This window comes from Drosophila suzukii, chromosome 3 (assembly GCF_043229965.1).
Source record: "Drosophila suzukii chromosome 3, CBGP_Dsuzu_IsoJpt1.0, whole genome shotgun sequence".
NCBI lineage: Eukaryota > Metazoa > Arthropoda > Insecta > Diptera > Drosophilidae > Drosophila > Drosophila suzukii.
Genome location: NC_092082.1, coordinates 79,860,549 through 79,873,829, shown reverse-complemented (window position 1 = coordinate 79,873,829; position 13,281 = coordinate 79,860,549). Strand labels below are relative to the sequence as shown.

The 13,281-nt window shown below is 39.5% G+C and overlaps 1 protein-coding gene across 4 annotated transcripts in view; it reads left to right on the top strand.

The window, feature by feature from the left end:
- Nucleotides 1-5,057, top strand: part of sr (zinc finger domain-containg protein striped) — a 48,692-nt gene extending 43,635 nt beyond the window's left edge. For 3 of the 4 annotated variants that reach the window (XM_036817615.3, XM_065865839.2, XM_036817618.3), the window contains one exon: nucleotides 154-5,057. In XM_036817615.3, the coding sequence (XP_036673510.3) occupies nucleotides 154-2,231 (2,078 nt within the window). In that variant the 3' untranslated portion in view covers nucleotides 2,232-5,057. The remainder of the gene's footprint in view (nucleotides 1-153) is intronic. The other variant, XM_065865840.2, reaches the window with a different exon arrangement.
- The last annotated feature ends 8,224 nt before the right edge of the window (nucleotides 5,058-13,281 follow it).

The window sequence follows — 13,281 nt, the reverse complement described above, 5'->3', positions numbered from 1 at the left end:
CTTTATTTCCTAAGTATAAATAATAATAAAAAAAATGTAAGTGTAGGAAATACAAAGCTTTATACCATTAAAATGAATTAATATTTATAGTAATAAAGCCTCTTATTTGTAATACCTAAATTAAACAAAATATCCATCATCTTTCAATTCCAGGTTCTATCGAATCCGAGGATCTCTCCTTGGAACCCCAGGTGATATCTGTGGCCAGTCCCGTGTTGTCACATTGCAGTCCGTTGAAAGAGGAGCGCAGTACTCCGCCAGCTTTGGCCATTGTCAAGGAAGAATCAAGTAATAATAGTTGTAATATGTACCCACAACACAACAACACCACATCATCATCAACAACTACAACAACAACCAAACAAACAACCAGCGAAAGCATCAACAACAACAACAACAACACTGAATGCGTTGGCTCGCCGGGCAACCACACACAATCACACCAACAGCAACAACAGCTACATCACAACAACAACAACCCCACCAGCAACAACAGCAATTGCCACCACAGTCACCAACAACAACAGCAGCAACAACAACAACACATGAGCTCCCCGCAACATCAATACCAACAACACCAAATATTACACCAACAACAACAATTGCCAAATCATCACCATCATCATCATCATCACCACCACCATCACAGTCAGCTACAACTCCAACAACAACAACAACAGCAACAACAACAACAGCAGCAACACCAACAACAACAGCCGCTACACCAACAACAGCAATTGCAACACCAGCAGCAGCAACAACAACACTATCAGCAACATGCCATCCAACAACAGGCTAGCAAAATCTCATATCGTGGCATTTTCACCACCACAGGCAACGCAATGAATGCAGCAGCAGCCGCAGCAGCAGCAGCACAGCAGCAACAGCAGCAGCAGCAACACCAGCAGCAACAACTTCCATCCCCGCAACTGGGCGTTTTGGCCGGGCCAATGTCACCGCCCTCGAATAGTTTGGGCAACAGTTGGGGTCTACCCAGTCCGGATAAGACCATGTTCCAGCCACCCCTGTTTAGCCTGCCCGCTCACTATGCCACCATGCAACAGCAGCAGCAACAACAGCAGCAGCAACAACACCAGCAGCAGCAACAGCAGGCGGCAGGAGCTGCTCCATCTCCCTACGACGATGGAAGAGCTGCAGCAGCAGCGGCGGCACAGCATGCTGAACTTCTTGGTCTAACCATGGATTGCACACCCCTTCTGTTGAAGCAACCACCCCCAACATACGCCGGAGCCTCCTCCGGATTCGCCGGCCTGGCTGACCTCCACACCAGCCACGAGCAACAGTTGCAGCAGCAATATGTGCGATCGCAGCCAAAGTACCAGTGGCTGGACTCACCAGCGGATTATGCCCAGCAGCAGGTGCAACAGCAAGTGCAGCAACAGGTGCAACAGCAGCAGCAACAACAGACCTTGGTGCTGCCAGGACCCACTTCATCCGCCAGTTCCAGCAATGCAGCTTTGGGCGTTCTAATACCCAAGCAGGAGAGCTATCCGGATATGCAGCCCAGTTCAAATGGTACCGGTTATTCGGCTGGATCCGGCGGAAGCTCGTCGGCAGCAGCTGCGGCCGCCGCTGCAGCAGCAGCAGCAGTCCAACTGGCGGAATATAGTCCTTCCACCAGCAAGGGACATGAGATTCTGTCCCAAGTCTATCAACAGAGTACTGTACCCTTGAAACTGGTGCCCGTGAAGCCGCGCAAATATCCCAACCGCCCCAGCAAGACACCCGTGCATGAGCGACCCTACGCCTGTCCCGTGGAAAACTGCGATCGTAGGTTTTCCCGCTCCGACGAGCTCACCCGCCACATACGCATCCATACGGGGCAGAAACCTTTCCAGTGTCGCATTTGCATGCGCAGCTTTAGCCGCAGCGATCACCTCACCACCCACATTCGCACCCACACTGGAGAAAAGCCTTTCAGCTGCGACATTTGTGGCAGGAAGTTTGCGCGTTCCGATGAGAAGAAGCGACATGCCAAGGTGCATTTGAAGCAGCGCATCAAGAAGGAGAAGGTACGTGGCGAGCAGCATCAACAGCAACAGCAGCAGCAACAGCAGCAGCAGCAACAACAGCAGCAACAGCAACTGCAGCAGCAACAACAGCAGCAGGAGCAACATCACCTGAGCCTGCAGCAACATCAGCAGTACCAGCAACATCACCTGCTGCACTCCGCCGACCTGGCCATAGTCACCTCGAGTGCGAGCATGTAGAGACTAGAGAACTCGGCATCCAGCGCGGCTAAGGCCAAGACTCCCCGGCACAAGGTTAGTCTGGCCCTAGCCCTGGATCTCGACGAGAACGCCTTTCCCTTCGAACTCACATCGGACTATGGAACCCTGTCGCCACTCACCAGTCCCTGGCAATCGAATTACGTGTGGTTCGGCCAGGATTCCAGCCAGCCCTTCTTCTACAAGGACAGCCACATCCTGGAGAAGATGGCCTAAGTCCCGGGTGTTCCGGATCCAGTCGAATCAATCGCTGATGCTGAATAATCATTTAATGTAAACAGAGTTGTAGTCGTAAAATCGGGGTTGTGCTATCAGCAAAATCTATGCAAGACATTAAATCGTAATGAAGAATACAATATGCTACAGTTAGCCTAGATAATATCACACAATGGTCAGGATAGGATGGTCAAGCAAAGCAAAACAGAGTTACTAACCAATACAAAGCCTAACTAAAGCAAATTGATGATTACTAATTATATTCGATGTAATTGAAATGGGAAAAAATATTTAACTTATGTCTCTAATACTGTGATCTCATGTGTAATAATTATTAATTTTAATTTCCTTACATTTACATTTACATAACTGCAAATAACCAGAAATAATTTTAAAAATTATAATCCTTTCGCCTTTGCCTAGCTAATGTTCATTTTTTAAAAATGCTAACACAAAACACACACACAAACACTAATTTATTGCATTTTAAAATAATTATATATATATTATAATTATTAACTTATTGTCTTAAAGGTTTAGATTTAGGTTTTAACCTACAGAATACACAATTGAACACACAAATCTTAGCATATCATTTTTTCCTCTAAGCATTATAAATTGCATAAGTTAAAAACAAAAATTACTTTTAAATCGAATAATGGAAATTTCGTGTGCTAATTATAAAAGAAAAGAAACTTGTTTAACAAAAACGAAAACTTAAATTCGAAAAATGCCCCAGTGTACTTCCTTAATTGATTCGAAATCAAAATGGCAAATAAAAATTAAATTTTATTATATTATATTTTAAATAATTATAGATGTTCAATCTACTGTAGAAAACAATTTCTTCTTAGTTTGTAAAGGAATATTTTAAGTTTAATTAATTTTTATATTATTAGTTTACTTTACATTTGAAAATATATAACAATTTTTTAAAAAACATATTTTATTTGTGTACAATTTATTTTCGTTTTTTTTCGTTTTAAAACTCTTGAAAAGAAAAAGTAATGGTGCATGCTAAATATATAGATGGTTTCGGTTCACAGTATCTGGCAATAAGGACCGAATAAAAAGTACAGAGTTTCGTAGGTGTTAGACAATAGGAATATTGAATATCCTTCAGTACAAGAAAAGCTTTCAGTCCTTGTTCGAACCTTTCCCACAACCTTTTCCAAAGCTATATATATTTTCGTATGGCTATGAATCACACAGTATACCTATAAAATAAGAATACATTTAATGAGATATTTGATGTTCAGCTTATTCTGAATGAGTCTGGCGCCTCAAAAATTACAGCCTAACGAACTTGAAACGAAGTAGAAAGTGTAGAGAAAACACGAAAAACAGAAACTTAAATGGAACTCTTGTGCCACTAGACAAATATATTTGTTGATGTATACATAAATATTTGTAGAGAGCAACGATAGCTGAAATACGAAAGTAACGAATGGTTTGAGAATGTTTTAAATTCGGATCTATTTTATAGCAAAAATAATGGTGAAAATACATATATTTTGCATAGCCGCTAAATCAGACACAAATTAGCATTAGGGCCGAAAAAGGTAAAAACGTATAATAGATAGCAGATAGGTAAAGGGCAGTGCCAAAAATGAATAAAGAAGTATAACACACCCTTCCCAAAGGAGTATAATATTAATCTATATATTTGTATTGAAAGTTTGTCATTTCTTAGCCTAGTGTAATGTTCAGAATAAGTCACAAAGTATCCAAAATACAAATGAATGTGTGAAACTTATGTGCCATCAAGAAAATAATGAAGCTTATAAAACACAAACAGAGGAAAAATAATTATATTTAAAGAATCGATTTTGACATTTTAAACGTTGTGATTTATATTGTTCATTCGATGCATGGTTCAGTGTTGATAATTATTAATAAATATTATTCAGTCATCTATCCAAATGGGCAAAGCTTAAGCAGAATATATCCATAGGTGTATTTAACTGTGTACATATGTAGATGTGTTTATAACTCAAGTTGCTTATGGACAGTTTTTCTTCCATATATAAATTACATGAATGTGAAATTCACTTGGATAAATGTGTTTTATTGATGCATTCTTAGCTAGACAACAATTATTCGTAGCTAAGCAAAAAGATTCAGAAACATTTAATGCTCAAATGGTGAAGCTTGCAAAATGGTTTTTGTAGATTTCGCATTGCAGTTCAAATATAATTTGTTTGTGCGTTAAATACATAGGAATATAAGTGTTTCTTAATGTTTTTTGTGTGCACTTTAAGTACTTAATTACCATCTAAAAGAATATATATTAAGAGACTCTCAATTCGTAAACTCTAATTTCCAAGACTGTCTTTGTGTTTAGATCGTTAAGTCGTCTATCGAATCGGTTCTATCATCCAAAAAAAAACCGGGAAGCTCAATCTTCCCAACTATATCAGTTCTTTCTTATAAATTAAACACCTAATATACCTATATCCTTAAACATAAGTTGATATTTTATGTCAAAGTAAACTTACAATATTCAAATTATATATTAAATACAGAAAAAAATATGCAAATTTGGCGAAAACACTTTTTGAGGAAATTAAAGAAACAAAATTTAAAATTAAACTAAGCCTAGTGTTTGTTTTATTTTTGCTTTATCATCTTGCACGTTCGGCGAATGGATTCCGTTCTGGTCATATAAATTAGTTAGGCATTCGTTTCAATAAGCCATATCGTGGCCATATATAGCGAAATGCAGCCCCAATAAAAAGCGCAATAAAATTGAAAATAATAGCCAAAGCGGGGCAGAAGACGACGACACAGACGATATATGCCAGCACTCAAAACTAATGAAATGTTCCAAACTCCAAAGCGATTGCAGCCACCAGCCAAAAGCCGACTGACCAGAAAGAAACGCTCGATTCTTCGCCCGGGTTCTACCTATTGGATGGTGGTGGTGCAGATTCTCCTCCTGGACCTCCACTCACCTGTTGCCACCGATCACCGATGGAGAAGGCCGGCTGGGCTGCCAGCAGCGACAGGCGCATGTCGGGCCTAAAATTCTTCAGTTTTTCTGGTTGCCAAAGACGAGCAGCCAATGTCGGGGAAGCGGCAAAAGTTATGAGCGCAATTCTCTCGTAAAAATGCAAAAAGGAAAGCAAGTTCTGGTGGCTACCGAAGAATCAAAGATGCCCTCACAAGCAGAAAAATTTATATATTTTAAATTTTCTAATAAATTTTTCAAATTCTGAACCCCTGAGTTTAACTTGGTTTATATTCATTAATTTTATTCGCATCTAAACAAGTTTTAATTTAAATTTTAGAATTGATTCACAAATAGTTCTTAAATATTTTTAAGTCGCTTATCAACTTCTAAGATTTTTGTTGGTTTTTTAATGTATTTTATAGACCAAACATGTGTATCAAATTACAACAAGTTCTGTTCTATAATTCATTAAAAATCAGCTTCTGAACAGAATTATAGTTTTGCTAAAAGTGATCAATTAAAAAGTGTAGAGCCCTCTAATTCTGCTGGTATACTTTATATGCATGGAATTTCTTTGCTATTTTTAAATATATTAAATTAACATGATCATAGTATAATGTAATAAAGTATTATTATATTTTGATATCTAAAAATAGTGTTATTATAATAGAGTTTAATAGTATCTTTAAGATAATGCATATCTTAGGCAAGTTCTGATGGCTTTTAAACAATTCTTCACAAGAATTTTCGTAGTATGGTATGTATTCTTCACAAAGTGATCATAAAATTCCAAATCCCCTTTAGACCAGGGCATAGAAATGCAAAATGCTTTCACGGCTGCGGCTTCCACGTCTTCGGCCTCTGGACTGCCACAGTTAAGGTTCTGTGGCGGTTTTCTGCCTTCTTGGCCGAAACTAGAAATTCTTGTCTGCGCAGCAATCATCATCGAACGAGAGCAGCCTCATCTGGCGTGGAAGTGAGGGAAGGGGATCTGGAGGAGATGGGGCTTGGAGCTGGAGATTCGCCCGGTGATTTGTGGGCTTGCGGTACAATTTGAGCCGCGAGCTGTGGCTACCAATGGCCAGTTGTTACCCGGGCCCAGTTTTAGCTTATGACAGGCGCAAACAAAATTATTCCGAATATATATATATATAGCCGGGGCCAGTCGGCAGTAATCCCCATTCTTAAGTCCAGTTCTTGGGCAATATCGAATCCTTGGACAGACAGGACAGGTGATGAACTGTCGGCAGTCTGGGGAGGCACACACATGTGTAGTTGTCGTCTTAAGTGCGCCTATTTGACATGTTTAGGTGTTTAGATGGCATGCCCGATATGCACCAAATTGATTTCGATTTGATAAGCTGCCACATTTCATCTTGGCCATTCGGTAGCTTCAATATATGGACACCAATATTGCTTATCTGTTGCTTGGTATAACGAAGATATCGGGATGCGAGTCAGGCGATTTGGAGGTGGATGTGGCAGCTGGATGTGGACCAGGTATATCTGCCAGCGAGGTGTCGCTGAACAGTCACTCAGCCAAAAGAGCGACAACAACCGGCCGCAAACTATCACAAACCGGACTTTTTTATTTTAGAAAACCACAAAAAAAGGACCGGAGGAATGTCATGCAGGCAATCTCCATACTGCCTCGGCTTAATATCTTTGCTTAACTGCTAATGAGTTGCCGTTAGTGATTTATTTCGTAAATAAATAGAATTGCCAGCAGTTAAGCCAAGTTCAACTTTGCATGCCGCATGCAACACACGAACATCGACACGAGCTCCTGACACACTGATCGGTTCGGAACTGAAGTTGAATAGAAAATTGTAGACGGCAAGTCTCCTGGTAATTCGGAACTGGGATGGGGCCTAGGTATTCTAATTTTAAATATATATTTATAATTGCTACTAGTTATTTTTAAATATATTTTAAATATTTTGAACTATTTCGGTGTAACTTACCTTGTTATCTTTAACTAGACATATTTATAAGCACTAAGATAATTATCAATTATAAAAAGTTGTAAGTATATTTAACTAGTTGCATTTTAATAGGATTAAACTTAATATTAAATAAAACTCATATTTATATTGACTGTATAACATAAATATTTAAAAGTTTCTTGATCTTATGTAAGCTAACAGTACAATGATCAATAAATACGTTCTTGTGAAGAACTTTCTTATATAAACCCAATAAATGTACTGCAACCTCCAACTTCTAGTACCTCCACTTCTAGTACCGCCCGGGAACCCGCATTCCCAGACTCTTGATCACAGGGCGTGCCCGTTAAAGATATGCCAACTTGGGGTTAGAGACCCTCAGTGGTCAGTAGCGTAGTGCTATTAATAAAGCCGGCCGTATCGCACTGTCTGCGACATTTGACTAATTGAAAAGCCCTGATATATTATGGTCAGATCAGCGAAAGTTGGCAGAGCCAGGAGACTACTAGGGGTAGACGCACAGACACACTGCATCTGCATCTGGCCTAATCAAAACTAATTCATCATGGGTGCTGCCGATGCATTAGCAGCATCTCGCTAAGGGCACCGGCCACTGGGGGCCATCGTCATGTGAAAAGCCCAGGTAGCCGGATGGCTACCTTGCCCCAAAGTATTCCCCGGCTTGCGTATCTATGGCCACATATTTCATCGTCGTCGTTGTCATCGGTCGTTGTCTTCTCTTCCGCAACTCCAGAGAAGAGCCCAAAGAGCTCTATGGTGCTCCACGATGCACAGAAGCTTTCCTGGCCATAAAGAAACTAGATCAATTTAATTTCTTTTCGGTTTTTTCCTTTTCTCTCCACTCCACTCCAGTCTACTACTACTATACGTTTTTGAGGCAAGTTGCGGAGAAGCACTCGACTGAGCTCGATCCACTTTGGAGACACTTTGCGGAAGCGTGCCACTTTGTCACAGAGCATTGTGCCGCGGGCGTTTTGCATTTGGCCAAAGGCGCCGCTGGACACTCGATACTGGACCAAAGGACCACTGGACGATGGACTGGGGAATACTCCTGCAGAGATGCCAGTTAGTCAAGAAAAAATGCTAGCTAGCTCATAAATAACAGGGAACTATTAAATATTTACTAATAAATAATTTAGAATATTCCTCTTAAATCAGCAGTCTGCACATACAATGATATTTTGCCTTTATTTTGAGTGGGTAATTGTATACTGTGCGTGTGGCAGCAGAGAATGGGCAGAGGTATCTGATATTCCCATTTAATGGTATATGGCTTAAGTTATTCGAACAATAAAATCCTTAATAATTTCTTCTTACTTCTTTAAAACAAAAGTAAACAACAATTTAGTTTTAATGATGCTCGTAATTCGTTTTGAAAACCTGGACAAAAAGCTAGTTAAAAGCTAAAACGCCAGCACTATTTTTTTGGCCAGCGATCGTTGGAATTCCTAATTAATGCATTGGCCGAGCCTCCAAGACCCGCCCGCCTTATCAGTGTTTGTAATTAGCGCATTTGCATTAAAAATAGCAATAATTTCCCATAAAAGAAATGCCCAACATTGCCATACATATATATTAGTGCATTTTCCCTCTCTCTTTCGCTTTGGGGCCCAGAGCTCGGGAGTTGGCTGCTCCTTTGGGTAATTATTGCGAAGTGACAGGAAGTGGCACAGAATTAAAATCGAAGCATTAAATAGATAGCTGACATATCGCAAGTCGCGTTGCAGACATCAATTAAATTTGTCTATCGTTTCAGGCCCCTGCTAACTGCCGCACAACGTCATCGGTCCCCCGACTTTTCACTCCATCACTATCGCCTCGCTCCCCGGTAATTAACAATACCTGCCCGGTGATTTCCCAGAGCTAGAGATGGGCTAGTGGGCATACTATATTGGGAAAGCAAGTCTGCTGAGTAGAGGTCTTGAACGAATTTTTGTCTTTTGAAACTTAGGATCCACTTATATTATGGGTGATATTGTATTATATGTTCCAAAAAAAACAAAGACAATAATATTATTTTTAAACTTGATAAATATAAAAGAACGTCTTGATCGAATTTTTGTCTTTTGAAACTTGGGATCCACTTATATTATGAGTGATATAGTATGATATGTTAAAAAAAAAAAAAAACAAAAATCATATATATATAGATATAAAACTGGTTAAATATAAAAGAAAATTATAATATATAAATTTTTGTTTTTATAAATGATTAATTTTCTAATATCCTTAAACGATTTATTGATTTGATCTGGATAATCACTATTTCCTTCAGTTTATTCCTATAATATTAAAGAAGGTGCTTTAAATTTATGACTCTGCCAATGATTGTCACATGGAAATCGTTTGGCCATATCTTCATATTCCAATTAATCTTAAATCTGGCTTCGGCAATTATGGCCACTAATTAATGGTTTTTTAAACAAACTTGGCAACGCGTTCTGCTCACGTTTGCGCCAATTACCAAAGTCCGGGCCACGCCCCCACCGCCCCTGGAGTGGCCAAGGCAAGGCGTGCATTTATTGATTCACAATTAATGTTCATTATCGTGATTGCATAGACCAAACTCCCCATCCGATCGAATGACACGCCCCAAATTTACAGATATAGCCGAACATTGGCAATTCAAGCTTATCTACAGGTGCTTCCTCAATCGCTCAAAATATCGTTGATGAGTCTTTACTTGGCGATTTATATTTTCGGCCTGCTCGATCGCAAATTCAGTAGCCGTTTCGACTGCCTAATGATGGCCCCCGTTGCAGGAGCCGATGAATTATTACGCTAACCACAAGCCATGTTAGCACAACTGGTCCAGAAGTCTATTATTATTTATGCGAAAGCCTGCCAACGGTTGATCGCTCAGATCGCCTGGATCGAAACTGTGCGATCTGCGGTCTGAGATCTGCGATCCCCGATCGACGATCAACGGCAGCCGTTAACCGAACTACGCGGCCATCAATCATGAAATTATTGCCGCTCGATTTGGATTTGCATTCGGGAAAGAAAAGGAAACTGGAGGAACTGTAAGATATAGTAAGTAATAGTAATTTAGTGATCGCACCTCTAAACAGTGAAAAAGAAAGATTTTTTAAGCTTGAAAATTAAGATTTTTTTATAAAAGAATATTAGTGCTTCAATTGGACAAATTTTAAGGTCATAAAAAAGCTGAATTTAAATATAAATATATTATTTAGAGGTTTTTAAAGTATATGCATTGTTTTTTGGGAACTTATAACCTTGAAAATCCTAAGGGATCCCAAAAAATCATCACTCAGCCTTGAAGCTGCACTTCCTACTCTCGATCCCTTTGCGTTAAAATTAATTAATGGCTGGTTCAATTAAAATTGCAACATGCCGTTGAACAGTGGACTGGGAATGTGGCTGGTGGCCGCTTGGAGCGGAATCCAATCCTTGTCCCTGTCCCTTTGGTTTGGCGGCTACCATGTCCAACTTGTAGCTACATCTTGCGTGCGTCGTTCCTTGATGAGCAGCAGCAGCAAATGCTGCAGCAACACATGCAGCAGCAACAAAAGCAGCAGCAACATGTGTTGGTCACTGCTAATCTGGCTTGACTTTAACTCGAGCCACTCTCTGTGTGTGTCCTTAGGCAAACGTTGATTCCGCGAGCCCATGCACTCAAAAAAAATATAATGTTTTAGATCCAGAAGAATAGAAATGTTCTTCACACATACTTATAGTCCCAATTTTGAAATTATAAAATGGGTACAACTTCTTCTTTAATTTTGAAATAATTCCAGTACTTTCGATAGAAACTTTCAAATACAGATATCATTAAATAACTTAGTATCATATGGTATTCTTCCTAGAAAAATTAAAATAAATACAAATTTGTAGTCAATCACCAACAAAATATATATATTTACAATCCTACATTACTGAACGTAAGGCTTATCAGTTCCTTCATTTTTAATACATAAAAAACATTTTCTACACAATCTAAATCCAAAAAAAAAAATCCCTAAGTAAGAACCAATTGATTTTTGCCAGTGTACACACACTCAGACAATGCTCAAGTGTAAAAATCAATTTAGTTCTTCCACCTGCACTCCTCCTTTGCCCCTTCCTCGGGCCTCACGTCCTTGGCAATTTGTGGCGAAAATGGAAAATTGCTGTTCAATTATTGGTTGCCATGTAAATTTGTTCTTGGGCCAGGTGACAAGAATTCTAATAACTTGCTTAGGACTGGCCTCTTGGCCAGCTCTCCTCGTTTCCCAAAGTGGCCCCCCAGTTTCACCTCCTCGTTTGGCGGCTTCGTAGCTACTTACACTTATCTACCATTTAGGAAGAAATTTATTTTGGGGCCTTAGTCTTAGTTTTTTTATTTGTTGAAACCAATTAGTTGGCGACCACACAGGCGACGGAGAAATTAGCATTTCTTTACAAATTCCCCAACGGTATTTAATGTAAAAGCTCGTAGATAACAAAACTCGCTCTCCCGCCCCGGCAAAGAAATACTATCTAAAGATATATAAATAAAAATAACTTGTGGTAATTATCACAACATATCCAAACAAAACGAAGTTCCCTCATTGGGAAATTAGCATTTAAATTGTTGAGAGCTGCGACTTGATGCTGAGTTCACTTCGGTTGAGTTTTAAATTTCTGGGGGGTTTCGTGTGCATATCTAGTGTCTTCGCTGATAAGAAGCCGAAAATGGTGCACTTATTGACAACTTTAACGAGTTGTCGACAAAACAACAAACACGAAACGAAATCAAAGCGATTTCTTTGCTGCATATCTTAATTTTTTGGGTCAAACTAAAGCTACTACCAGCATAAACCATCCCAGCTAAAACGACCTAAGCCCTTTTCCTAGTTCAAATATGGGGGCGATCTTCATATAAATGTCAAATTGTTGGCCACAAAATGACGCAAATTGATGGACATTTTAAAGAGCCAAAACAAAGGCATCGCAGACCACCTACTCACTCACAAATTTACGGACTTTGATTAACTGCCCTTCGTTTGGGACAAATTTCAAATTAAACGCTTCACTGGTCACTGGGAAAAAAAGCGAAATAAATGCAACAAGTGGAAGCAAGAATTTATGATTCCATTGTCTTTGAGAATGATTTCTCTGAACACACACACATATATATGTTTAACGGTTCAATTGAGTTGTGCCATGGGTAAGTACCATCTTCGACCTGAGCTGGCCCAACAACAGCCATCGTCTTAACTTGGCTGACAACATAAAAACTTTTATGCGCATTCCTTGACTTCAAGTTCAACTCCAACTCCTCCGATTCCAGCCTCAACAAGACAGCAAAAAAAAAATAAGAATAAAAACAAAAACAACCAAGTCAGAGTTAAGGTAAAATAAGAAAAGATCAAAACATGACAATAAAAATCAGGACTCTGAAACGGGTCGGACTTTTTCTGGTCGGTCGTGTGCCTGTTTTAACGCCAAAAGTGTGACATATAATTTCGAAAATGACACGGGGCAACAAAAGCAAAAAGAACAGCGAAAAGCCATAACAACAATTCAACAACGAGAATGTCACCAAAGCGAGACACGCAAAAGGGTCCAAGATTTTCGGTCTTATGGATGAGGGGGTATACACCCATATGGTATACCCGAGGAATGGACTGCCCTCGGTGGAACCCGGTCTCTCAGTTCGAACTGATCATTTACTTTACGACTGCCGTGTGCCGATTTTTATTTTCCCTCGTCTTGTTCCTTTAATTTTATGCCCATTTTAGGCTCTCATTTACAAATTTTTGGTTTAGCATGAGCAAAAACAAAGATGGGGTTGCAGAAAAATATTTAAAGGATGAATTTATTAAGCGCGAAGAATGCGCATAGATTTTTTATCTTTTAAAAAATATGGAGGATATGGAATTTCTCAGCTTTGTCACACAATACAACTTTATAA